The 27,011-nt window shown below is 46.6% G+C and overlaps 1 protein-coding gene across 7 annotated transcripts in view; it reads left to right on the forward strand.

Moving 5' to 3' along the window:
* The first annotated feature begins 200 nt into the window (after positions 1-200).
* DLG3 (discs large MAGUK scaffold protein 3) overlaps positions 201-27,011 on the forward strand; it is a 54,538-nt gene continuing 27,727 nt past the window's right edge. For 2 of the 7 annotated variants that reach the window (XM_065915319.1, XM_065915320.1), the window contains exons 1-11: positions 201-557; positions 2,129-2,133; positions 3,632-3,680; positions 3,941-3,991; positions 4,641-4,765; positions 4,969-5,138; positions 5,435-5,571; positions 5,918-6,062; positions 6,663-6,822; positions 8,410-8,566; positions 8,981-9,083. In XM_065915319.1, the coding sequence (XP_065771391.1) occupies positions 201-557; positions 2,129-2,133; positions 3,632-3,680; positions 3,941-3,991; positions 4,641-4,765; positions 4,969-5,138; positions 5,435-5,571; positions 5,918-6,062; positions 6,663-6,822; positions 8,410-8,566; positions 8,981-9,083 (1,459 nt within the window). Of the gene's footprint in view, positions 558-2,128; positions 2,134-3,631; positions 3,681-3,940; positions 3,992-4,640; positions 4,766-4,968; positions 5,139-5,434; positions 5,572-5,917; positions 6,063-6,662; positions 6,823-7,216; positions 7,529-8,409; positions 8,567-8,980; positions 9,084-9,891; positions 10,020-27,011 lie in introns of those variants that run through there. The other 5 variants (XM_065915321.1, XM_065915322.1, XM_065915324.1 and 2 more) reach the window with 5 other exon arrangements.

Here is a 27,011-nt window from a genome sequence, read left to right on the forward strand (position 1 = left end):
CGTGGGTGCGGGGCAGCGTGGGGGCAGAGGCCCCGGGACGCCCGCCCGGCCCCAGGCCCCGCTCCGCCCGGGCGCCCCAACGGGTGCCCCCCCCTTCCTGGTCCGAGCAGTGTGAGTGTGCCCGGGAGCCCGGCGGTGGCAGCGGCGGCGGCGTGGAAACCGGCGTGGGCTGGGGGGTCCGAGCCGCGGGGGGCAGTGCGATGCACAAGCACCAGCACTGCTGTAAGTGCCCCGAGTGCTACGAGGTGACCCGCCTGGCCGCCCTGCGGCGCCTCGAGCCTCCCAGCTACGGGGACTGGCAGGTACCCGACCCCTATGGGCCAGGTGGGGGCAATGGAGCCAGTGCCGGTTATGGGGGCTACAGCTCGCAGACCCTGCCCTCGCAGGCGGGGGCCACCCCCACCCCCCGCACCAAGGCCAAGCTCATCCCCACCGGCCGGGATGTGGGACCAGTGCCCCCTAAGCCAGTCCCGGGCAAGAGCACCCCCAAACTCAACGGCAGCGGCCCCAGCTGGTGGCCAGAGTGCACCTGTACAGGCCGGGATTGGTATGAGCAGGTATGGACGGGGGGGGGGGGGGGTGGGGGGTGGGGTGGGGTGGGGTGCGGAGGGGGGCAACCCAGGGGGGCTGGGGAGTGGGGGGCCTAGAGGCCTGGAGTGCAACAGGGGTTCCTGGGGCTCCAAGCCAGCAGACCCTGAGCCCCAGCACTGCAGCTGGCCCAAGAGAGATGGTTGGAAATGTGTGCTTCTCTGTGTGTGTCCGTTTGGGGGTCTCCATTTGGAGGAGATTGGGAAGAACTGTGTGTCAGGAGGTGAAGGTATGGCGGAGGGGCTCATTTTCCTGTGTGGGGGGATTGGGTTCTTCTCGGTGTGGGGGTTGAGCAGTCTCTCTGTGTCTGACAGGGGGCGGGAGGTTCTGCGGGGGCTGTGTGTGGTGTGTGTCTCCACAGGAGGGGAGGAGGGGGCATGGTGCTCTGCGTAGCGGGGACATGTGTGTGTGTGTGTGTGTATGTATGTTGAGGTGTGTAGAGAAAGGCAGTGAGGCAGTGGAGCGCCTGTGAATCTATGTAGAGGAGCCCATGTGCCCAGCTCGCCAAGCTTCATCCCCTGATGCCATGAGTCCCTCTCCATCCCTTTGTGTGTGAATGTGCACATGGACATGTGGGGATGTCTCTCTGAATGTGGAGGTGTCTCTGTAGATGAAGCTGCGGGTTTGGCTGTGTTTGCCCGTATGTGTGTGTGGCCACATGTATATGTGTGTGAGCATGTGGCTGCAAGTGTGTGCATGTGTGTGCCTCTATGTGTGTGTGTGCATGTGCGGTGTCCCTGGTGAGAGGCGCTTGACAGGCAAGGGAGGGAGGGGGAGGAGGCAAGAGACACGTCCCAAGCAAGGCTGAGAGGCTGCTGAGAAGGATGGACTCTTTTGTCCAAGCAGCTCTGAAGTGTGTGTGTGCTGAGGGGGGAGCTGAAGCAATCTTCCTCGCTCCAGAACAGGCATGGTGCCTGGAGCCAGGCAAGGGGCAGCTGCTATGGTTTAGGGACTGGCCCCGGTGGGGCATGTCCCTCTGGGATACCCCTAGATGTGGGAAAACTTAGCCCCCCAGCCCTGACTTGGCACAGCTTGGGAACCCCTGGGTGCTGGGCACAACTCCGGCTTCTACTCCCAGCCTAAACTGCCAGCTTAGAAAATGGAAGGAGCATCTGTGGGAGAAGCAGCAAAATGGAGGCTGGGCCGGCAGAGCCAGGTCCCTGGCATGCATGGCGGAGGGCCTGTCTGGTTATTCAGCTCTGCAGCCCCCAGGGTAGGGAGAGGGGAGGAGGAGGCTTTGCTGGGGAGGGCAGGTGCTGGCTGCCCCAAGCTGGTGACCGTTCTGGCCACCTCTGTCCCCCTCTGGGGATCGGATGTGCTCTCACTCAGAAGCAAGCATGGGGACTTCCTGGGGAAAGGAGTCCTCAGTTCTGCCCTTCTGCCTGTTCACACCGACTGTTTCCTGTGTCCCTTGCTTTGGCCCCTTGCCCTCTCCAGCGGGTTCCCCTCTCTCCTTTCCCCCTCCACCCTGGGGCCCTACCCTTGTAAACACTCTCTTGTGCTTGTCTGGCTCAACTGGGAGATAAATGCCAGTCCCAAGGCTAGGTGGGCCAGTTGGTCAAGGTTTCTTTGCCAGGACTGATCCCTGGATGGCTCCTGGCCCTGGGAATGGGTTCCTTGAGAGGGACAATGCGAGACTGGAGCGTGGAAGCCAGGAGCTGCTGGGTCTTGCCGGAGCTGGGCTTGAAGCATGGCTCTCACATGTGGGCACACATGGTATACCAGATGCACAAAAGAGCTGCATGGAGATCCTTTTGCCTGTGTGTCTGTTGCATGGTACTTCAGGCAGCTGTGTTCTTTTGGGACTCTTAAGAGCCATCAGTTCTTCCTCCTGGGATCAGAGACAAGAGTCAGACTGCAGCAAGAATCTTCCCACCAGCTCCTAGGGCTGCAGGGCAAAAAGTCCTGGGGCCAGGCTCAGGAAAGGTGGAGGCATGGTTAGCTAGTCCTGTCCTCCTCTCTGCTTTTCAAAGCCAGAGCTGTGGGGTGAAGGCAGAAGCAGGGAAGCAGAGCAGGACATGCAGAGGAATCTTCACCCTGGGTCTGCAGCTTCCTTCTTCAGAGGAGAAGATCAGGGGTCAGGAAAGGAACCTCACAGCCAAAGATGGGGGGAGGGGCACCAGGTTCTCTGGGGAGAGAGCAAGAGGGCTCCTCCATTCGTGGGGATGAGAATGAGAGCCAGGGAGCAGGTGCTACTTGTCTGTCCAGAATCACATTTTCACTTGACAGTGGCCACAAGTTTGTCCCGCATGGGAGGCTACTTCTGTGGGTTGGTCAGACCAACCCTGTGTTTCCATCCCCTTCCCTTGCTTCTCCTCCCATGACTACTGCATTTTGAAGGCCATGGACTCTGCTGCCAGTTAATCCGTGGGTCATCAGCTTCTTCCAAATGGGGACCCTTGTCCACTCTGCTCCTGTTCCGCCCTTGGCTTTGCCCCGACTCCTGACCAGATCCCTTTCTGCTGAGAAACACAAAGGGTTCAGGATCAAAAGCCCCTGGATAGAAAATGGATTAAGACTTTGACTTCTTCTGCCCAGTGGAGGAATTGGGTTCTTGGGGACACAGAAGGAGAGGCAGAATGAAGATTCATAAGGTACTCTGAGGGGGCAGCTTTTCTTTTGCCCATGAGCTTTAATGGGCAAGGCGATTGACTGGCCAGAACATCTATGGCCTTGGCAAGCTTGCTTTACTCAAAAGAGCACCTGGAGATCCAGGTTCTAGTCCTTGCTCTGCCACTAACTCCCAATATACACTTAGGCACAACCTGTGTCCTCTTAGGCACAACCTGTGTCCTCTTTGGTCCTCAGTGTCACTGTCTGTCACATGGGAGAGGTTGGTCTTCAGTGTCACTGTCTATCACATGGGAAAGGTTGAACAAGATGGTGGCTGCTGCCTTTCCAGCTCTGACATGGTGGGAGTCTGTGACTCCCAAGTCAGGGAGACCTGTTGTTCAGAGAGGAGTAGGTTCCCATCCAGGCATGGATGCTATGTGTGGCATGGTCTGCCCGCCATGGTCCATTTCTGCCATCCCCCTCGGGCCAGCCTTGCATCCCTCCTAGTGAACCCTGAGGCCCCAGAGCCCAGCCTCTTGGTGACTGCACCACTGACTGCCTCAGACCCAGACAATTGATCTGGGCTAAGTGAGCAGCTGGATTTGGCCTGATGTGGCTGGAAGCAAGGGGAGGGGAGCCTCCTCAGGGTCAGCCTGTCCCAAGAGGTGTCCCAGGTTCAATTTGGGCTTCCCTACTCTGCAGGGAGTAGGGGGATAAGCAGGTTGACCAGCGGGCAGATGGTTGGGGTGGGGAGGGTTAGGCAGGAGGCACTCAGGGTCCTGCCTGTGTCTTTTCTCAGGTGAATGGCAGTGATGGCATGTTCAAGTATGAGGAGATAGTCCTTGAGCGGGTGAGTCTGGCAGTGGGGCAGGATGAAATGGGAGGGGAGGGTTAGAACCAGGTGGGGGGTTCCTGAATCTTGGCCTCAAGACTCACGGGGACATATATTGAGAGGATGGGGAAACGGCCCTCAGAGGCTGCATCACTACATTAATCAATCAACCGACTGTGTGTGCTAAGTTGCTTCAGTCGTGTCCGACTCTGTGCGAGCCTATGAACCATAGCCCACCAGGCTCCTCTGTCCACGGAATTCTCCAAGCAAGAATACTGGAGTGGGTTGCCATGCCCTTCTCCAGGGGATCTTCCCAACCCAGGGACTGAACCCAGATCTCTTATGTCTCCTGCATTGGAAGGCAGGTTCTTTACCTCTAGCGCCAACTGGGAAGCCTAATCAACCAACTAATAAATATTAATTGACCTTGCTTGCTGAGGCCTGGGGAATTGGGGAGAGGATGGCTTCGCTGAGGCCTCCTTGCCAGAATGGTCAGCACAGGGTGGGAACCTGCCAGATTTGTGACGAATGTGCCCCAGCCTGCCATGGCCCTCTCTGAGGCCTGGAGAAGCTGCTCTGGGGAGGGGCAGGGGGTAGAGGGGGCCCCAGAAACCCTTCCTTATGCCTTCTGTTTGAGCAGACCGTGCCTCTCCACTTCTTTCTGCAGGGAAATTCTGGCCTGGGCTTCAGCATTGCAGGTGGCATCGACAACCCCCATGTTCCCGATGACCCTGGAATCTTTATTACCAAGATTATCCCTGGTGGTGCAGCTGCCATGGATGGGAGGCTGGGGTGAGGTGGTCTAGAAGCAGGGCCAGGGGTTGCAGGGACAGAATGGAGGTGAGGGGGGAGGAGGGCCGCCTGACAGGATGACCCTTCCATTAGATCTGAGAGGGGGAGGGGGAGATGAGGGGAGGAGAGAGAAAGAGGAGGAGGTGGGAGGGAGAGTAGAGGGGCAGTGGCAGAGTGTCATGCCTCTTGGGCTTCCCCCGCAGGGTGAATGACTGTGTGCTGCGGGTGAATGAAGTGGACGTGTCGGAGGTGGTGCACAGCCGGGCCGTGGAGGCACTGAAGGAGGCTGGCCCTGTGGTGCGGTTGGTGGTACGGAGGCGACAGCCTCCACCAGAGACCATCATGGAGGTCAATCTGCTCAAAGGGCCCAAAGGTGCGGCCCTCTGGGTTCCTGTGCTCTGGCCAGAGGTCCCTAGTTGGCCCTATAGGAATTGGAAAGGAATCCCCTCACCCCCTGCCTACCTCCCCAGTTCAGCTCACAGTCTTCTTTCTTGACCTCACATTTCACCCTTACTGACTATGGGATGACAGCCTAGTGTTTGGGATCCCTGGGGAAAGCTCCTGTGGGGCTGGTGGCTTGGCTGAGTGTGGGGGATTGGGGTTGGGCTTAACTGAGCACTCTAACTTCTCCTTGTGTCACTCTCCCACTCCTTGCTGGCTTCCTCCCAGGCCTCGGTTTCAGCATTGCTGGGGGGATTGGCAACCAGCACATCCCAGGAGACAACAGCATCTACATCACCAAGATCATCGAGGGGGGTGCTGCTCAGAAGGATGGACGCCTACAGATCGGAGATCGGTTGCTGGCGGTGAGACAGCCTTCCCAGGGATGCCCAAATGGCGGGGTGGGGAGGTGGAGCTTTAGCAGCCTCTCCCTCCCCCTGAACCTCACTCTGGGACTAGGCATTATGGCGAATTTCAAGAGCATCATCTGAGGTGTGTGTCCCCAGATAACAAGCCCCTAGTCCTCTTCATGGCTGGAACTCCCTCACCTGCCCACCTCTACCCCCTGCTTCTCTGCTCCTCACAGCACTGTACTTGGGCCTCTGTCAGACTAGAGCACCATTGAATTTCACTGAAAGAGTACCCCCCACCGGGTTCCCTGGGGAGGCCCTCCCTTCTTCTCCCCAGTGCTAGCCCTAAGACCTCTTCCAGGTGAACAACACCAATCTGCAGGATGTGAGGCATGAGGAAGCTGTGGCCTCACTGAAGAACACGTCTGATATGGTCTACCTGAAGGTGGCCAAGCCAGGCAGCCTCCACCTCAACGACATGTACGCACCCCCCGACTATGCCAGCAGTACGTACCTGTCTGTCCTGTCCCTGGCCCAAAGCCCTACCCTCTGGTTTCTGGAGGGGAAGAAGTTAATACTCCTTGTTAAGAGAGAGGGAAGGGGGGCAGAAAATAAGACTAGTGCTGGGGCGAACTGAGTGCAAATTCAAGCTGTGCCCCTTCTTCCTGGATGTCCTTGGAAAAGTCCCTTTCACCTGTCTTTAGTTTCCTCTCTGGCAAAAAGGAGCTAGTGATATATGTGCTGCCCTCATAGGAGTGCTGCAAGGATCAAATGAGATCGTGGACGAGAAAGCCCTTGGAAAACTGTATTAGGCTACAGAGATGTGAGGGGTTATTATTAGTCACACCTCTAGTCATGTTTTTCTTTGTAGACTGCCTTGACTTTAGCTCTTTCTAAGACTCACAGGAGTGAGCTCAGGATTCAGAAAGGGACTGTGGAGGAGGAACCCTAGGGGGTGGAGTAGGGGGGAGAGGCCTGAGGAATCAGCATCCCTTGGTCTGGTTTTTTTTGCATCTGAGGGAGTGGGGGCAGCCCATGGTGGAAGGTGGAGGAGGCTACCACTGGGGAGTGGTCAGGGAACTTCTCTCTCCCTTTCTCCATTCCAGCTTTTACTGCCTTGGCTGACAACCACATAAGCCATAACTCCAGCCTGGGTTATCTCGGGGCTGTGGAGAGCAAGGTCAGCTACCCTGCTCCTCCTCAGGTTCCCCCCGCCCGCTATTCTCCTATCCCCAGGCACATGCTGGCTGAAGAGGACTTCACCAGGTAATACCCCCACCCCCACCTCTACATACTATCTAGGGATGGGGAGGAGAGGAATCCTTTCTCGTTGGCCACGGGCTTTCTTGTAGTATGGCAAAGAAGAGGATAAAGCCCTCCTCGCTCCTGTCATTGGGGTCTGAGGCCCCCTCTGGAGCCCTTGGGACTCTGGAGGGACAAAGGTGGCTGCAGAAACAAGTTCTACCAACAGGGGGAGCGCCAAGTGTGTGGCCCCCTTTCGAAAGTGTGGAGAAAGGGTAGGATGGAGTGTTTAGCGGACCGAGGAGGGTGGAGGGTGCGGGGTTTCTTGCCCTGTGACGGTTGCAGCCCCCCCTGTTGCAACCATTCCACGTAAGAGAAGAGAGCAGTTCGGCTGCTGGGGCTGGCGAGCCAGGTGGCCTCGCAGGGATCCGCCCCGCCCCACTCTGGCGGCTGCCGCGGAACTGGCCACCTTCGCGGAACTGGTCGGGCCGGCAGGGGTTCCGGGGGACAGGTTTCTGCGGGGTGGGGCCTGGGAGGCTCTCGTGGAGCCGGAAGGGTAGGCTGCCGGAGCTGGGGGGGGGAGAGCTGGAGGAGCCATGGAGAGGACACGCAAGTTCTCAGGCTCCGGCTTGGCCCTGGGCTTGGGCTCAGCTTCGGCCTCGGCCTGGAGGAGGGCTTCACAGAGGTGGGCCTGGCCGCTCCGCTCCCTGCGGCCTGGAGGGGATGCCAGGTAGGAGAAGAGGAGGGCATCTGGGTCTCAGGGGAGGAGCCCCGCACCTGAGGCTGGGAACAAGAGAGGGAGAGCCTCAGACCTGGGGCTCCTCTGATGAGAGATGCTTAAAGTGAAGAGTGAGTCGGGCAAGTGTGCCGGGTTTGGTTGTGTGACTGCACGGGAGCTGCTGCTGCTCTCACCTCATGACACTGTGACCATTTACAGAGGGGTTCCTTAGACGTGGTTAGTTGGCGTTTTCACATGCTCGGCTCCTCTCTTTGGTTAGGCTCCTAAGCTCCTTTTGGGGACCTGGGGTTTCTTTATCTCTGTCTCCCACATAACCCAGCAAGGGTACACAGTGGTAGCTGGTGACTAAATCTGTTGTTGGAGAAAGTAGGAGGGGTCATAGCTGGTGGGTGGATTTTTGAGACTACGGAGGAGCATGTGTAAAGTACCTACGCACAGTTTGTGGGTGGTGAGTGCAGTCAAACCCAGGGCCATTCCACAGCCCCTAACTGATTCACCTTCTTGTGGCCCAGGGTCCACCACACCAGTTGGTAGGATGGGAGAATCTGTGGAGGAAGAGGACCAGTGAGTGGGCTCTGCGATATGGTCGCTAGAGCCCAGGGTAGGGGTTTATTGACCTGAGAGAGTCAGGGACTGCCTGCTGGGAAGTTCACTCCAAGCCCTCAGGAAGAAGGGAGGAAGAACAACTGAAACTTGGCACCTGGCAGCAAACAGTGGCCAAGCAGGTTTTAGGAGAGAAAGGGAGCAACAGAGTATCATACCTAGGGACCTAAGTCCTTCTACAGACATGTGGGCCTTGTTCCAGGCTGGCCCTCACAGGGATGACAGTTTATACCTACTTTGTCCTGACTCTTCCACTCTTTTCCCACCAGGGAGCCCCGCAAGATCATCCTGCACAAGGGCTCCACAGGCCTGGGCTTCAACATCGTTGGGGGTGAGGATGGAGAAGGCATTTTTGTTTCCTTCATCCTGGCAGGAGGCCCAGCTGACCTGAGTGGGGAGCTGCGCAGGGGAGACAGGATCTTATCGGTGAGGAAACAAAGGCAAGGTGGGAGGATGGGAGCTGGGCCACTCTAAAAGGGAGGAGGGAATACCTCACTTTCCCCAAGGAATATTTCTTGAAGTGGGGGAAGGCTAAGAGCTGGAGTAAACATATTCTCTTTATAGATATCCATCGTGAGCGACAGGGACCAGACTTGTACTTAAAGAAGAAACACATATCTCTTGGCTCTGAGCCCTGGTTGACCTTTGACCCCCCCCAAAAGATAATTATTACACTAGAGGTGTAACCTTTAGGTTTCATCATAATAGGCAGGGATGGGCTACTGAGAAAGGCATCTGAGTAGGCTTAGGGATGGGTTACCCATCTCCCTCTCCTAACTGCTACAACAGAGAACTCCTTTCTTCCTTTTGAGGTGGCTCACAACACCTCTCTTTGGACAGGTCAATGGTGTGAACCTGAGGAATGCAACTCACGAGCAGGCTGCAGCTGCTCTGAAACGGGCCGGCCAGTCAGTCACTATTGTGGCCCAGTACAGACCTGAAGGTAGGAGAGGGAAGGCGGAACAAGATGATTTGGGAAGATTAGACCTATTATTCATTGCTGGCTTTTGCCGTCATAGGTAACAAGGCTACTTGGCTAGTTCTCTTCTACCCTCACACAGTAACCCCTTCCTCTCCCCTTTTCTGGGTGGGTTGGAAGCATCTATTCAGATTGTGCTCAGAGCCTTGTGATTAGGGCTGCAGTGCAGCTGAAGGCCAGTAGTGGGCAGCAGCCTACGGGAGGAAGCACAGAGATTGGGGCGACTGGAAAAAGGGGAGGGGGAAGTGGGGGCCGAGGCGAAGAACATAACTGTATCCTGTAACAGGAGAGTAACTCTTGGCTAGAAAGACCCAAGGGAGAAGAGTACCAACTTTTCAAGAGAGCTTGGACCAGCCTCTGTGAACCCCACTTCTCCCCTCATCAGGGTGACCGTGAAACACTCATAAACCCGCTGAAAAGGTGATGCTAGGTTCTCCGGGTTGGGACATGGAAGTGGACATCCCCCTCCCCCTACGGGGGTTCTTCTTTGTGTTCTCTGGGAGCGTGTCCCCCGGCCTGGGCGAATGGGCGGGGCCAGTTATGCAAATGAAGACGTTTGATTGGCTGGGGCCAGCCAAGGCCCAGGTGCCGAGGTGAGCTGCGGGATGGCGCGCCCGAGCCAGCCCGCCGGTGGGGTGGCCATTGGCCGGCCAAGCGCGGCCTCCAGAGTCACGCCCCGCCCCCTGACCCAGGCGGAGGGCGGCGGGCGCCCCTCCTCCCCCCCCTCGCGCGCCTCAGGCGTCTCCTCCTCCTTTCTCTCCCTTCCCCCTCCTCCTCCTCTTCTTCCCCCTCCTCCCGCGCGGGCCCCGCTTTGTGTCCGTGGTCTCCCGCGCGGGACGGAGGGGCCGGCGGGAGCTGGCGCTTTCTCAGCACTAGACCTGGACTCCGACCCGGCGCCAGGTGAGGTGGGGCGGACAGGGGTCAGGCCCCCTCACAGTCCCCCCTAGCCTCTCTACGGTTCTGTTCTCAGACTCTTTTCCCACACTGTGCCCCCAACTCTGCGCTCTCCTTGGAATCCCTGGGCCGCGTGTCCCCAGCTCCGCGCGGTGCGGGGCTTTGGAGCCCCTCCTGAGAGCCCCTCGCCGCCCCGCGGAGCGCCTCGCGCGGCTGAGCGTTCGCGCCACCGAGCCCCTGAGGGTCTCTTACCTCTTGGCCATCACCTCTCCCCACCCACGAACTCTGCCCTTTCTAGCCCGGGGCCTCTGTCCGCCTCCCAGCCTCCTTTTTGCCAGCAGCTGCACCCCTAATTCCCGGCCTCTGAGGAATTTTCTCCGTCTTCCCCTCCCCCACACCCGTTAGTACCCCCCCACCCCCGATCTGGCGACCTCTGGGAACCCCCGAGGTGGACTTTGTATTCTCGCCCCAACCCACGCCCGCTTTTGCTTGCCAGCGTTTTCCGACTGTCGCCGACTCCTTTCGTCCCCCCTCCCCCTTGTCGGGCCGGTCTTTGTCCCTTAGGGCTGCAGTGCCTGGGCTCCTGGGACACCTAGGCCCTGCTGGCGGGCCACTGAGATGGAGGCAGGGCCCTCCCTCGGGCAGGTGCTCTGTTCCTTGATGGGAATGGGGAGAGGCTGGCAGCTCTGCTGCAAAGCCGTGAGGGATGGAAAGCGCCTACCTTTGTCCTTTCCGCTGCCCCACCCCCACCCCGTGTTCAGCGCCTGCAGGCCAAGAAGAGAGGGGCCTGCCACCTTTTGCACTAGGCTCTTTTGATGGGGACAAGAGTAGGGAGGTGACTAACGGGAGAGCTTGTTGATCTGAGGTACTGGCAAAGAGGGATGCAAATGGACACCTTGAGTCATTTCTTTCCGTGTTGGGTGTCCAGCTTCATGACAAGAAGCACACATTAGGGTTATTGTTTTTATGATGCCTGCGTGTGCTGTTTGCTTCTCCGTGTAAACCTCACCATTTGATTTTTATTAGCAACCAATATTTATCCATTTCATGCCCACTGCTTAGGCAACCTAGGTTCTGCAAAGAAAATGGTTTCTTGTGTGTCTGTGGGGGTGTGTGGGTGTGTGTGTGAGAGAGAAATTGATGTGTTTTGGTTTTGTTCACTGATACTGGACACAGGGAAACAATACTGTGGATTTGATGGTAGTATGTTGGAAACTGGTAACTACATGTTTCTGTGAGTTTTGTTGGGAGAATGTAATTGGTTTCCATAAAGAGCCGCAAGTTGTCCAGGCTGAAGGGATTCCTGCAGTGTTCATTGCTCTCTGAGCATGTTTCTGAACGTTTATGATGTTTGTCGAGGTGCTGTCTTATGTTAGGTTTCTCTACCATTTGAGAAACAAAGCCCTTCTCTTAGGATTTAGTTGAACCACTTTTTTGTTAAGGCTCTGCCACCCCAATCTCACTTCTTTCCTTGGTTTGGAAAATACATCAGGGCCTCAACATGCAAACGCTTTTTTTTCCCCCATAAAAAAATGGGCCCTTAGAAACAGGCACAGAGGGACTATCAAGCATTCTATGTTGGGCTCTGAATTTTCTTTGATAAAGTGATAGTTTTTAAGAATAAGGACTGCATGTTAATTATTTTATAATTATGTTAAATGCTGTTCTTTGGAGGATTGCCTCACATAGGCATTTACAAAATGAATAATCCAAATATATATTTGTTGGCTAAAATGGCAGAGACTTTCCATGTTATTGGCCAAATAAGTATTCATCATTTGTATTTTTTTCACAAGGAATGTGGGCACTGGAAAGGATCACGTAGTCCAACCCCTCACTGTGCAGATCAGAACAGCGACAGGAGAGCAGGGACACGGCTTGCCTAAGGTCATGAAGGGAATGTTGCTGAGGGTCAGCGATCAGTATAATCCTAAAGTCCACCACTTGGGACAAATCGTGCTTGTGAATACCTGAGAAACCTGAGACCTTTTTGGAGCAGAGAAAAGGAACAGGGAAATTAATAGAAGAGAGAGTGAGGGAAAGAAAAACGTATGTGTGGGGGAAGGTGCGAATGATCTCTGTGGTGGCCCCTGAGGCACCATTGCTCAACCAGTGCAGCCTGTAGCTAGATATCCTCCTTTAGTAGGAGAAATTAAAAAAATAGCTTTAACTAATTAGAACAATCAGAGCAAGAACATTTTTTCTCCTTTTTTTAACAGCTTAATTGAGATATGATTCATATACCATACAATGCATCCATTTAGGTGTACAATTTAGTGGCTTTTAGTATATTCACAGAACTGTGCATTCATCATCACAGTCAATTTTAGAACATTTTCATTACCCCTCTCTTTTGAATACATAGAGATGGTGCAAGCATTGTAAGGGTGATAAGTGTAGGACAGTTGCTTCCTGATGTATCTCATCTGGGCACTTAAGCTGGACGGCAGCTCTAACTTTGAAATATCTGGTTGCTTAATGGGTTGAACCCATAATGAAGATAGGAACCTTGTCTATCTATATAAACTTTGTATTATGCCTAGCATGGTTGCTTTACTAACATTTGTATGATGAAGCTTTGGAAGATATTAAAATGGAAATAGAAGTGCTAAATGATAAGGTACCACAGTGAGAGATGCTGTTTAATAGTTTCACTCTTGATTGCCCCAAACTGTTGTGGACACAGCAATCCTACCTATTTAGCTAAAAATAGCATGATGTTCTTGGGCATGTATAATCCTGCTTAAAATTCAAATTGAAAATTTAAACAACTGGCTCTTGGCAAAGGCTCCCTTCCAGTCTATTCTAAAATGAAAAATATTTTTCTGTGACTTGTGGAATTGCTCTACCAAGGGAAGGATGGGTTTCGTATTATAACATTTTGATTTAGAAACTATCATCTCCTACATTTTCCTCCCTAGTTACTTTCTGTCAGCCTCTGTTTATAAACTCAGATAGTATTTTTCTGGAAAGCCCTTTTGTTTTTAGCATAGAACCTGAGCCCCAAATCAGGAGGAGAGCCAGAAATTGGTCACTAAGGTAGCTAAACTGGGAACTGATCCTTTGTGACTAGTCTTTTCAACTGGAATGTAAATCCAGACAGGCTGGGGCGGGGGTACGGAGAATGAAAAAGAATTAAAGTTTTCCATACTTACTTTGAAGTGCTGAAACAGCACACTTTTCACCATGGAAACATGTACAGGTAAGGCCTGAAAGAGTTAAGGATCAGTCTTGATAATAATTTGTAAGCATAAAAGGGATGTTTCCCCCATAACATTGAAGTAACCATCATGAATGAGGGATGTAAATGTAACTGCCACCCTTATCAGCATGGTCTCTCTTTAAAGAGGGTAGAGGTGAAAGTTTATCAAGGCAAAGAATCAAAGTCCTGACACTCCTACTGCCATCCTAAAAGAAGAAAGGAAGAAAATGAATTCCTGTTAACAGCACTTCTACAATGAACAATTTGAAGGCATCTACTATTGTATTTATCTTTGTGCCCCAGCACCTAGTCCAGAGCCTGGCACATATTTTGTTGAATTATTGAGTGTCTCTACGTTCTCAGAACCCGCCTGCCAATGCAAGAGACTTAAGAGACACTGGTTCAATCCCTAGGTTGGGAAGATCCCCTGGAGAAGGAAATGGCAACCCACTCCAGTATTCTTGCCTGGAGAATCCCATGGACAGAGGAACTTTGCAGGCTACAGTCCATGGGGTCACAAAGAGTCAGACACGACTGAGCGACTTAGCACAGCCCTATGTTCTTTGGCCACCTGATGTGAAGAGCTGACTCATTGGAAAAGCCCCTAATGCTGGGAAAGATTGAAGGACGGAGGAGACGGGGATGACAGAGGTTGAAATGGTTGGATGGCATCACTGATTCAAAGGACAGGAGTTTGAACAAACTCCGGGAGATAGTGGGCTTCCCTCGTAGCTCAGTTGGTAGAGAATCTGCCTGCAATGCAGGAGACCCGGGTTCAATCCCTGGGTCAGGAAGATCCCTGGAGAAGGAAATGGCAGCCCATTCCAGTATTCTTGTCTGGAGAATCCCATGGACAGAGGAGCCTAGCAGGCTACAGTCCATGGGGTCGCAAGAGTTGGACATGACTTAGTGACTAAACCACCAACCACCACCACCAGGGAAGCCTGGCGTGCTGCAATCCATGGGGTCGCAAAGAGTTGGAGATGAGTTAGTGACTGAACAACAACAGTGTTCTAGATGGCTTTGTAAGCACTAATATCCATATGGGATAGGTGGTATTATCTCTATTATCTGGGCTTTCCTGGTGGTTCAGACGGTAAAGAATCCGCCTGCTATGCAAGAGACCTAGGTTTGATCCCTGGGTTGGGAAGATCCCCTGGAGGAGGGCATGATAACCCACTCCAGTATTCTCGCCTGGAGAATCCCCATGGATGGAGGAGCCTGGCAGGCTACAGCCCATGGGGGTCACAAAGAGTAGGACACGACTGAATGACTAAGCACATACACACACACAATCCCTATTTTACAGATGAGGAAAGTGAAGATCAGAGAGGTTGAGTGACTTGCTCAAGGTCCCACAGCCAGTAAGGGGCAGAAACAAAATTTGAAGTCAGATTTTCTGAGAACTTTGTGTCCCAGGCTTTTGCCAATAGACTGCCAACTACCTTTCTGCACAGCAGAGAAGCTGTGAGCCCCCCTACTCTACCCAGAAGATACTTTCTGAGAGTTCCAATTATTAGCTTTTTAAATCTTGATGATCACAAACTCCTATACCAAAGGAGGTAATGAAACCTGAGGGAGAACCCCCCTCCTGCAAAAGGAAAGAGGACTTAGGAGGACTGCCACAGAATGGTATTGTGGGGGATACCTCAGGAGGAGCCAAAAGATGAAAGTTGGTTGGCTTGACTTAATATGTGCAGGCTTAAGAATACTAATGCAGTAAAATGGAGTTGTATTTGTAATTCATTTTTTATGACCTTACAATTCACTCATTTAAGGGTGTAATTCAGTGGTGTAGAATTCACAGAGTTGTACAACCATCATGTCAATCAATTTTAGAACATTTCACCACCTCGAAAAGAAACTGAACCCTTTAGCTATCTCCCACCCCTCCAACCTCTCCATCCCCCTCAGTGCTACTAATCTACTTCTGCTTATATGGATTTGCCTGTTGTGGACATTTTGTATAAATGGATTCATATATTATATGGTCTTTTATGATTGACTACTTTCACTTGGCATAGTGTTTTTGAGGTTCATCTGTATAGTAGCGTGTATCAATATTTCATTTATTTTTATGGCTGAATAACATTCTGTTGTATGAATATATCACATTTTGTTTATCCATTTATGAGTTGATAGGCATTTGGGTTATTTCTACTTTTTGGCTGTTATGAATACTACTCTTTGAACATCTGTATGCATATAACTGGATCATATGGCAACTCTATATTTAACCTTTGGAGGAATACCCAGGGTGTTTTCCGTAGTGGCTGTGCCATTTCACATTCCCACCAGCAGTGTGAGGGTTACAGTTTCTCCACATCCTCGCCAACCCTTGTAAATGTCAGTCTTTTTGATTCTAGCCTTTCTGGTGTTTGGGAAGTGGTATTTCATTGTGGTTTTTATTTGCATTTCCCTAAATGGCTGATAATGTTGAGTGTCTTTTCATGTGCTTATTATTTGCCAGTCAGTTTGCTTTGCTTGGTCCCTTGATTCTCAAGCTGTTTACGAATTGACTTGAGACCAGAGCAAGCCAACTATGTCATTACTCAAGTGATTAGAGAGAAGCAGGAGGAAAGGTGCTACCTTTCACTCTTATCAACTGTGTGCTGGAGGGCTTGGGTGCAGATAATTTTAGCTAGGAATGCTGACCTGATAAAAATGATAGGGCCCACCTTAAAAAAAAAAAACCCAGCTTATTCACATACTGTACAATTCACCCATTTACAGTGTACCACTCAGTGGTTTTTAGAATGCTCAGAGTGGTACAACTATCAATTTTAGAACATTTTCCTTACTCCCAAAAGAAGTCTCATCCCATTAGCAGTCACTCCCTATTTCCCCCAAACTCCTCCCCTCTTCCTAGCCCAAGGCACCCACCAATCTACTTTCTGTTTCTGTAAAGTTTCCTTTTTCTGGCCCATTCATATGAATGGAATCATATAATATGCAAAATATGCAGTCTTTTGTGTCTGGCTTCTTTCAACATAGTTTTTTCAAGGTTCATCCCGAGGTAGCAATGTAACACTTCATTCCTTTTTAAGACTGAATAATATTTCATCTTATGGTTATACCACAAATCGTTTATCCATTCTTCAGTTGATGGACTTGGGTTGTTTCCATCTTTTGACTGTTGTGAATACTGCTGCTATCAATGTTCATGGGAAGTTTTTGTGTGGTCATATGTTTTCAATTCTTTTGGGTATATATTCCTAGGAGTGGAATTGCTGGGTCATAAGGTAACCACATTGAACAGTTTTGAAGATCTGCCAGATTTTGCCAAAGTGGCTACACCCTTTTAGGCCCACCCTGTTTTGCAAACTTAGAAGAGAAAAAAATGTTAGCTTTCTTTTCAGTTTTGCCTCTGGGGGCTGAACTTTATATACAGCTCTCTCTCTCTGTGTTTGTACAGAAAAGCGCACTGGGCTTTTCTGTCTTCCATGTAGCTTAAGGACATGGTAGCTAGAGTTGGCAGAACATTCTGATTTTAGCTAGACAGGTGCTTTCTTGTCCTTGTTAGATGGTTTGAGACAAAATCCTAGGAACTTTGGTTCTTCTGATAGGGTAGAGTGATTAGAATAATATAGAAAATGAATTATTTCTTATTTATAAAAGCTATTTATAGCTTTTTAGGATTTCTTTTTAATGTGTTGCTTGTTGAAATCTTGACCCTGATATTTACACTGTTGCTTTGTTTAAAACTTTAGACTTATATTCCACAATAGGGTAATTGTTTTATTGTTTTTAATAGAGAAATAGAATAATTTGGGCCTATCCCTGGTGGCTCAGATGGTAAAGAATCTGCTTGAAATGCAGGAGACCTGGGTTCAGTCCCTGGGTTGGAAAGATTCCCTGGAGGAGGGCATGGCAACCCACTCTAGTCTTCTTGCCTGGAGAATCCCGTGGACAGAGGAGCCTGATGGGCTACAGTCTGTAGGGTCCCAAAGAGTCAGACACGACTGAGCGACTAAGCACGCACACATATCATTGTCATTGAGATTAAAAAATACGATTTTTATTCCTTTTATCTTAAGAAAGGGAATCATCTTGGAGGAGTAGCCAAGGTCCTGGGTTCTAGTTCTGACTTTAAGTAGCTGAATGATCTTGTACTGGTCAACCTCTTTGGGCCTCAATTTTCTGATACGTAAAATGATGGGACTGTGCAAAATGATCCCACATGTTTCTTCTAACTCACATTCTGTGTTAGATAAGTGGAAGTAAGTTGTGAATTCAATTCACAAGTTCCTGTTCGTGACTAGAGTGTTACTGAATCACAGTCTTGAGTTAATAACAATCTTGCATTAGTAAAGGTCTTGTCTTTCTCTCTTCTTTTCTGTGGTAAGGCTTTCATCCTCTTGAAATGGATCTTTGTTTACTTTTCATTGAATTTAGATATCTTAAAAATGCAAAGACCTTAGAGACTTGGGGATTTTTCAACTTGATAAAATTAACACATTTTGTATAAATATATACATTGGGGGTCTGTATACATGAGTGTCCTTCAGATTTTCAAAAAGAAGAAAGAATTTTGCAAATCTTGGGTTAAATAAACTATATTATTGAGTTGTTTTGTAAACACTCAGAAAAAGAAGTGGTGAGCACTGAAACCACCATTGATTCACCAAGGTCAAACAAATCATGTCAGACTGCCAAATTGCCTTGATGGACAGGGTTACTAGACTGGTAGATCAAGGAAATATAGTAGATGTGGTATATCTAGATTTCTGTAAGGCATTGGCAGGGCTTCTTTGGTCTACTCTTGGGTAAGATGGCAAGGTGATAGTAGTGATAATACGTTTAAGTGGATTTGTCTGCAGCTGGTTGAGTGATCAGTCCCAGGGAAAAATTAAGAATGAGCCAGGAGCAGCATGGAGAAGAATTTCTAGTGCACGTGTGTCCTGTCTTCATCCGTGGGCCTGTCCTTTTCAGTCTGCCTCCACATCCCCCTAAGATTATATTTTATATTGTAATATATAATTTTTAAAATTATATTTCTCCTGGATATGTAAATATTATATTCAGATTTGTAGAAAATTGGAAAACAGCAAAATATAAAGTTAAAAAAAAGCTCAAATCATGTGTAAAACTACCTCCAGAAATAACCTTGTATTTGCGTGTATTTCTCTCCAAACCTTTATATCTCATATAGTACGTATGTATGTCTTTCAAGACTGGGATCATTGTATTTAAGCAGTCTTGTATCCATTCTTTTAACTTAGCATATATCATTAATGTTTTATGAAAGTGGTTCTTAATAATTAAATATTCCATCATGTGTGTGCCATAATTCATGTAATCGTTCCCTTATTGGAGGACATGTAGGTTGTTTGCAGTTTTTTGATTTTATAAATAACACATTGATGGATATCTTTTTATGAGACTTTTTGTGAATCTGTGATTGTGTGTTCAGAATGAATTCCTTGGAATGGAATTATTGGGCCAACAGATATGAACATGTTTAAGACTTTTGATATATTTAATATGTATTTGATATATTTCTCTATCTCCAGCAACAATATAAAAGTGTATATTTTGAGATCCTTGCTAACATGGAGTATTACTTTTTAAAATATCTTTGCAAATTAGGTAAAAATGTTATTTAATGCGTATCTTAATTTGTATGTCTTTTTAATAATAGAATTGAACATTTCTGTGTGTGTGTTCATTGATCATTTTTTATGTGTGGATTGCCTGTTCATACCCTTTCCCCATTTCCTTGTTGAGGTATATTTATCAGTACTTGCATGCATGCTAAGTCGCTTCAGTCGTGTCTGACTCTTTCCGACCTTATGGATTGTAACCCATTAGGCTCTTCTGTCCATGAGATTCTCCAGGCAAGAATACTGGAGTGGGTTGCCATGCCCTCCTCCAGGGGATCTTCCCTGACCCTGGTATGTACCCCATGTATCTCATGTCTCCTGCATTGGCAGGTGGGTTCTTTACCACTAGCGCCACCTGGGAAGCAGTTCTTACTGACCCGTAAAAGCTTTAAAGTAGTCAGTAATATATGTTGAAAGGTTTTTCCCATTTTGTACTTTGCTTTTTATTTTATTTTGATGTACAGATGTTTTGTTTTTATGTAGTCATATCTATCAGTGTTTTCTTTTTTGTGTATTTTGCCTCTCCCCATAGCTTTGGAAAGGCCTTTCTTACCCTGAGAGAAAATAAATGTCCACCTTTTCTTAAAATTCTAGTTGTTTTTCTTTTTGCATTTAAAACTTTAACCTGCTGGGACTTTATTTATGATGTAAGATAGGATACTACCTTATTTTTGCTCCAAATATTTTAAGGAATTACCTTGGACCCATTTATCAGATAATCTATTATTTTCTTGCTGTTTTGGAGTGCCACCTTTATTACACACACACACACACACACACACACAACCACACTCACATGCTCATGATTTGGATTTTGGGTTTCTTAATTCTGTTCTGTGATATTTTACTCTGGGATTATCAGTTACTGAGAAATGACCACAGATATTTTGACAAATAACCAGAAGGATCTTTCTCTAGGTCTCAGTTTCTGGGTTCCTTCCACAGAAACTTGGCCCAAAAGATCCAATTGATACCCCAATAAATATTGTCAGATAATTTGTGATCCTGTTGGAGTGACCACTGTGACGAATAGTTGAATCGAGACTCTCAGTTGACATGTAAAACATAGAAATCAGGGATTTCCCTGGCAGTCCAGTGGTTAGGATTCTGCATTTCCACTCCAGAGGGCCTGGGTTTGATTCCTGGTTGGTGAACTATGAACCTGCAAGCTGCTGGGTGCCGCTGCAGCCACAAAAAACCAAAGCAAAACAGAAATCAGTTACATACCTATGGCTGATTCATGTTGATATAAGGCAGAAACCAATACAGCATTGTAAAGCAGTTATCCTCCAATTAAAAATAAATAATAAAAAGAAATCAGTTACATTAACTCATTAGCAAGCTTAGTCATAAAATGTTGTGTTTCAGTCACTATATTGCAATATTTCTGTTAAGTGGGAAAGATTGTTGTGAATAAGAGTACTTGCTACCTTCAGAGCAAGGAAAGGTATAATTCTTTATTCATTCTCGTGTTTTCCAGATGAGATGTTTTGTCTTGGGGTGATTCTACATAGACTTTGACTTATGGGTTAAAGGAACTAAAGGCTTTGTTAATCTTGTATTTATTTGAATATGCTATGTGAAATTCTTTAGAAATAGAGAAAAGACCCTATTTGAAGCTTTTACCCTGATCTCTGTTTGGTGATTCAGTATAGGGTGAGAAGAACCAATGGCTAGGTCCTATGAAAAACTTTTTCTTAGCTTGCCATAAGATCAAAGCATTTTTCATTCTACTCGTTTCAGACCAGGTGGCTAAATGTCGTGGGACCTTTATATAGTATAGTGCTTTTGCTCAGTGCCCTTCCTTCATCCTCACTAAGCTCTTTAGGGGGCAGAAACATCTAGTCAGTAGGAATAATCTGGAATTTTTTATGGCATGCTGATATGGATTGTCTTGTTTTCTGTTTTATTCCCAGTATCAGGATGCTATCCAGAACTCTGGTAATGTATGTATATGGCTGAGGAAGCATTATGACAGTGGAGGGACCAAAATACAATGACACTGAAGTTTCTGTTCTGGGTTAGTCATAATTCTGAGCCCATTGTTCTAAAAGAGAGCTGAAATTTTCTTCAAGCACCATTTGCCCATATGGAGGCCTGTTTGCCACTTTCCTGCCCTCTCATATAGCCTTAAATTCTTTTTGTTTCAATTTATACTCCTTACATTGATATTTTTTGACCCAAAGAGTTTAGAATTATTTGCAGACGTGAAGATTTCCTTCTTGTAGATCATGTTAAAATTTTTATTTTATTTTTTTATTTTTATTTTTAAGTTCTACCACTTTATTGCTACCAACCCATCTCCCTCCACCCTCGTGCACACATGCTCAGTCATGTAACCCCATGGACTGCAGCCTGCCAGGCTCCTCTGTCCATGGACATTTCCTGGCAAGAATACTGGAGTGGGTTGCCATTTCCTTCTCCATAGATCATGTTAAAAATTTTAATTAGACTAGTCTCAGGTTTGATTTCTTATGGACCACATTGACTTGATTCTAAAATCATAATTATGTCAAAATCAGAAGGGACCTGAGAAATGGTTTAGTTTTAGAGGTGTCAGATTTTTTAAATAGTAGGCTCCATAATTAGAAACTAACCCAAGTAATAGGCTTCCTATTATTTTATAGAGACAAGTTTGTGATTCTAAGAAATGTGCTTTTTGACGATTCATATGCTTATCTCCACACTGACAGGTATCTTCTTTATTGGGCTTATTTTACTTTTGGCTCCATTCATTTCTTTTGAAACATGAACTATGTTGTTGGTACAGGTGCTTGTAATTCATACAAATCCTGAGGGTTTGCATTCCACAGGCAACTGTAGAAACCTAAAACACAATTCATACTCATCAGAATTTGTGACTTTCTCATGTGATTCCTCTGAGCTCAGGGCAGCTCAGCAATGGCAAATGAGGGCTGTATGAATTTGAGATTTGAACACCTTTACTTCCTTAGGAACAAATGAGTCTTTGGGCAACTATTGACTTATTTTGTGATAATAGCGAACCAAGACACTGTGCTGTTATTCAGCCCTGTCTTTTACTCTGTATTTGTGTGGGAACTTAAGGTCAGCAAGTTACATTTCTCTTTTTCATTTTATTTGTATTTGCGTCTTTCCATGGTTCCTGCCTGTCACAATCTGTGTGTCTGAAGTCTGTCATCCAGTTGTCTCCCCAACTTCATTGTCATCTCCGAATTTGGTTGGCATGGCTTTTATTTTATTTTGGAGCATTTACCTTTTATATCTTCGTTCACACCATAGGTAGTCAGTGCTGCATGCAGACTAGGTACTCTTTGTTGCTTCTATTTGTTTCTTGTCTCTACAACATTTTCCTACCCATAATCAAATAGAACCAAATAAGTTTTCTATAGTTTGATGAGAAACTGAGCCCCTTTCAGCGTTTCTAGATTACTGACAAGTGTCAATTCTAATACCAAGAAGACAATTTTTCTGTCATTAGGAAGATAGATGCATTTGATATCAAAGTCTTAGAGGGGAGATGGCTTTGGAGGCTTGGTTATGTGTCCATTTCATATTAGTGAACATTGTAGTTTCAGTCCTCTTTGATGCTTTATTAGGCTATTAAGTAGGTCTTGAAAGCTCTGGTATGTTAGTGTTTTGCAGAAGTGGTTTGCAGTTTTGTTGTTCAGTTTTTACCCTTTTGGGGTGAGTGGAAGGAGAAAGTTTTGTGTTCTTTTTCCATACATACGTTCCTGAGGAGCCAGAATTTGAGAATTACAGTGTCCAGGTTTGTCCTGTCAGATCTTTACAGCAAGTTTACACATTCATTAAAAGTTGTTGACTCAACAAGGGTGCCTATTGCCATGCTAAACTTTGAGAAGGAAACAAAAACCACATCAAGGAGCTTATAGCTTTGTAAAGGAAATGACATCACAAATTCTGGGCACTAGATTTTAAAAAGGGAGAGGTAGTGGAGGGCCTGGAAACCATGTTAGATGAAGAATGTTTAAGGAAGTAACAATATTTAGCCTGGAAAAGAGAGAACTTATTTTGAGGACATGATGGCCATTCTCTATTATGGTTGCTATTATCCCACCTTTTCCTGGTCTTTTAGGAAACAACTCAGAAGCTGCCTTTGATGCTTTCTCACCCTACATCCAATCAGATGTCAAAATCTCTCTCCTCTGGCTCCAGCATATTTCTCGATTCTTGCCTCTTCTTTCTGTCCTCAGTTGCCCCCACACTATGTCAAGCCTTTGAAGTCACTGTCTGTACTAGTAGAACAGGTTCTTGGTCTCTGTTGCCTTTGTCCCTGTTTTCCTTTCTATGTTATGTTCTCAGAATAATCTTCCCCCCAAACCTAGTTCTAATTGTATTACTTTCCTATTTAAACACTTAACAGTGGTTCCCAGAACCTAGTAAGAAAAGCCCTTACTCAAACTCTTATAATTTGGCCCCCAACCTTCCATCACTACCCCTTCCCCTGTTCACACTCTACCTTCTTTTCAGTCTTATTCAGTAGTCTTGGAACCTGTTCCAGGCTTTCCCAGCTCTTTGGTGTTCTTTAAATTGTTCCTTCATACAGTTATACAGAAGAGAATTTGTCATGTTTATACTGTTTTAGACACCAAAATAGGACCAGCGAACAAAAGAGATGGCCTTCAATCTAACAATTTCCTCTTGGATAGTGTTGTCTAATGATGAAAGAATAGAGAGCTTCCCAACATTGGATATATTTGAGCAGAGACTGGGAGCTAACTGGTTTGGACGCTGTAAAGCAGGCTGCTCACCCCCAGGCTGTAGGTGCTAGACAAGAAGAGAAAGCATGGTTTTCTGCTCTGAAGAAACTTAAATCTACATGTGAGGCACCACACTTACTCTCCCCATGATAGCCAAAGTGATATACATACACACATGTTCATGTCATTCCTTTACTTAAAATCTTTCAGTGACTTCTTTCTGTTACTCTTAGGATGGATGCAGAAATCCACAAGGTCATGTATAATCTGACCTCAGTCTGCCTTCCTAGTCTGATCTGCCAGTATCTCCTTACTTCCCTGTGATCCAGATATTTTGTACTCCCACATATTTTGTTTCTTCTGTCTGGAATGCTTTATCTATCCCTCTTCCCCTGGCTAACTCTTCATCCTTAAAGACTCAACTTAAATGTCACTTCCTCATGGAAACCTTAGTTAACACCCTCCTATCCCCCCCTCAGTAGGTTGGGTCACCCTGTTAGTCTCACAATCATAATTAAAGTTGTAATTAAATAGTTGTTTCTTTCATTATTGTAATTTCTAGGAACCATTTGATTACCTTTATATTCCCATCAGCTCTCATAATGCCTGGCACACAGTAGACATTTAGTTAATATTTGGATAAATAAATGAATGAATAAGACTTCGTGGTGGTGAACAACATAAAGGATGTTCAGTGTCAGACAGGGAGGAAAATTTCAGGACAAGGGAGTAGTAACTAGGAACGAACAAATTGTGTTCAAGAGTTGCCGGCAGGTTAACTCAAAAGAGGATTCTGTTATTGTATGCCAGAAACCAACACAAAATTGTAAAGCAGTTTTCCACCAATTAAAAAAATAAATAAAATGTTTTTAAAAGAGGATGATCTGTCTGATGACACATGGGATAGATCAGCTAAGAGTGATAGGATGATGGTTTTAGCAGTCTTTGACATTTTAGTTGAGATATTAAGATTCTTTAGTTGCTATTGAATTATTATAGATACTTGGATGAGGGACTCCAAGTTGGAGTTTTAGGAAGGCTTTTCAAATAATCTTAAACTGGACTGGAATTTGGAGAGCCTGGGGGCAGACAGACTACCAGCTAGAGCAATACAGCAGTGGTCCAGAGAAGGCAAGAGATAAGATAATAATGAGAAAACAAAAAGGCAATGACAGTGGAAATTAGAAAGAAAGAGATGGTTTGAGGAGGCAGTTAGGAAGAACATCAGCAAAACTTGAGGAAACACTGGTTGTGCACAGGGGGAAGGGGGCTGTTGTTTCCAGTACCAGGGAGATTTGGCCTGAAATTATCAAGTAGGTGGATGCAAAGTGGTCAAAACTAAAGGTAGATATTTCTAGAGGTAGATAGAATGTCATATAGGTGGTAGGACAATCCCTTTAAATCAGCAATTCCACCCACAGGTGGACCTTTCCTGTGATTATGCAGAGAGAACATTTGAGGTTCCTCTTTGTCTATTCCAGAATGCAATTTTGGCTTTACTTTCACATAACCAAAATGCTTATTAAAGTTTTTTCTCCCAAAAGATCAATCTGTCCTTAAAGGTAAGTTCTATTTCTTCAGGAACAGAAAAGCTACTGGAAGCTTTAGAATAGCAGTTTATCCTCACTTCCAGTTAGAAGGGTTTCAGAATGTTGGGCTTCAGTTTGGTAGTGCCAATCAAATTTTTTCATGCGTGTATCATTTGACCCTGCAGTTTCAATTCAAGGAATCTATGCTATAGAAATGCTCATACAAATACACAGAGCAGCACTGATTGTAATGTAAAAAATCAACAATTTAAATATATGTCAGTTGGGATATGACTGAATAAATTATGATCTGTCCATAATATGCAATACTATGCAGCTATTATAAAGAATGAGGTAGGTCATGATTCATGTCAGTATAGGTTGCCATGACATATCAGAGAATGAAAAAAGCATGTGAATCATTGTGAGTTGTTAATGTATATAAATGATATATATATACAGAAAATAAGTCTGGAAGGATACATACTAAAACTCCTAACTAGTTGCTTCTGGGTACTGGGATGGGGAAATGATACAGGAATGTCCAAAGAAAAAAATATTTTTTAAAATCATATGCTACTTTTATAATTTTAAAAAGTGTAAACTCATTAGCTTTCTTTGCAGGGACATTGGACAGAGGCCTCTTTAGCATTTTCCCATGGAATTTGCAATTATATTACGATTTCTTTTTTTATGAAAGCTTTCCAACCGTGTTGTCCTACCTTCTTTTGGAGACTGGCTGCAGAATACTTACCTTGTCTTTTCCCTGAACTAACAAAAACAAAATTCAATTTTGTAATCAAGACCAGCAGTTTCAAACTTAATTTGGCATCAGACTCACCTTTATACTTGTCAAAAATACAGATTCTTGGACCTACTCAGTAAGTTCTGAGTCAGTGTGTCAAGTGCTACGGTCCAAGATCCTGGTTTTTCAGAGGGTCCCCAGGTGGTCAGTGAGGAACGCTGTTTGGGGGAATGATGTCTGATTGTCCTCCTACTCCCACCCCCTTTTCTCTCTGTGATTAGTAAAGAGAATGAGGGCATGACTCACTGTGGATATCTTTTGTGGATCACAAATAGTTGGGTTCATCTGAATGGGAAAAAAATAAATATAACACAGTTTAGTAGACTTAAGATTTTAGTAATAAATATTCTTTAAAATAGCCTGTTTGAAGTAGGACGTTTGGGTTATAGAGGCTGGTCTGGTGGGCTTCTAAGGCAATGACTTAGGCCTAGGATATGCCTTCCAGCAACGGGTTTGTTTTGAGTGGAAGGGGAAGAGAGGCCTTGGCAAATTGTGAGGTCTTAGAATTCAGATACTGTTTAGGTGAAGCTTTTGTTCTTGGAAAATGATGCCTCTAATATTAAGATGAGGTACTATCTATCTAAAGACTATTATAAACAGCTTTTTGTTAGAATTATTTTTTCTTTGTTATAAACAAAGTTTGCTAATCAGATGCCCACTGTGGGTTATTAGCATCTCAAAAAGGTGTTTAAAAAACATATACTCCATTTGCTTCCAACAATTAACCTTGGGAACAAAAGTAAATGGGAATACCTCTTAACTACCTTTCCAAGCCCTCAGTGAAGCCGGCAGCCATCAGTTAAATAAACCATTAGGTTTATTAGTTTGAGAACCGAAGCATCGACTTGGGCACAGTTTTCTAATTTGCTTCTCGTTTACCCAACAATCATTTATTCAGAGGCTATTCTGTGCCTACTGGACATTAGATAACTCTGCAAATAAAAGCCAGAGACTTGTGAGCAGCTAGAACTCTAACGGGATCATCTGAATGGGGAAAAGTGAATAAAACACTGTTTAATAGATTTGAAAGCTTAGTAGCATGTAGAAAACAGAAAATGACTTCCTTAAAGCAATAGCTTTGTTCTCTTTCTATAGTCTATTTTAAGTGGGCCCTCTGGCACAGTGTTATCAACCTTGGATTAGGAGCTTGAGGAAATGG

Source organism: Muntiacus reevesi, chromosome X (assembly GCF_963930625.1).
Source record: "Muntiacus reevesi chromosome X, mMunRee1.1, whole genome shotgun sequence".
Taxonomy (NCBI): Eukaryota; Metazoa; Chordata; class Mammalia; order Artiodactyla; family Cervidae; genus Muntiacus; species Muntiacus reevesi.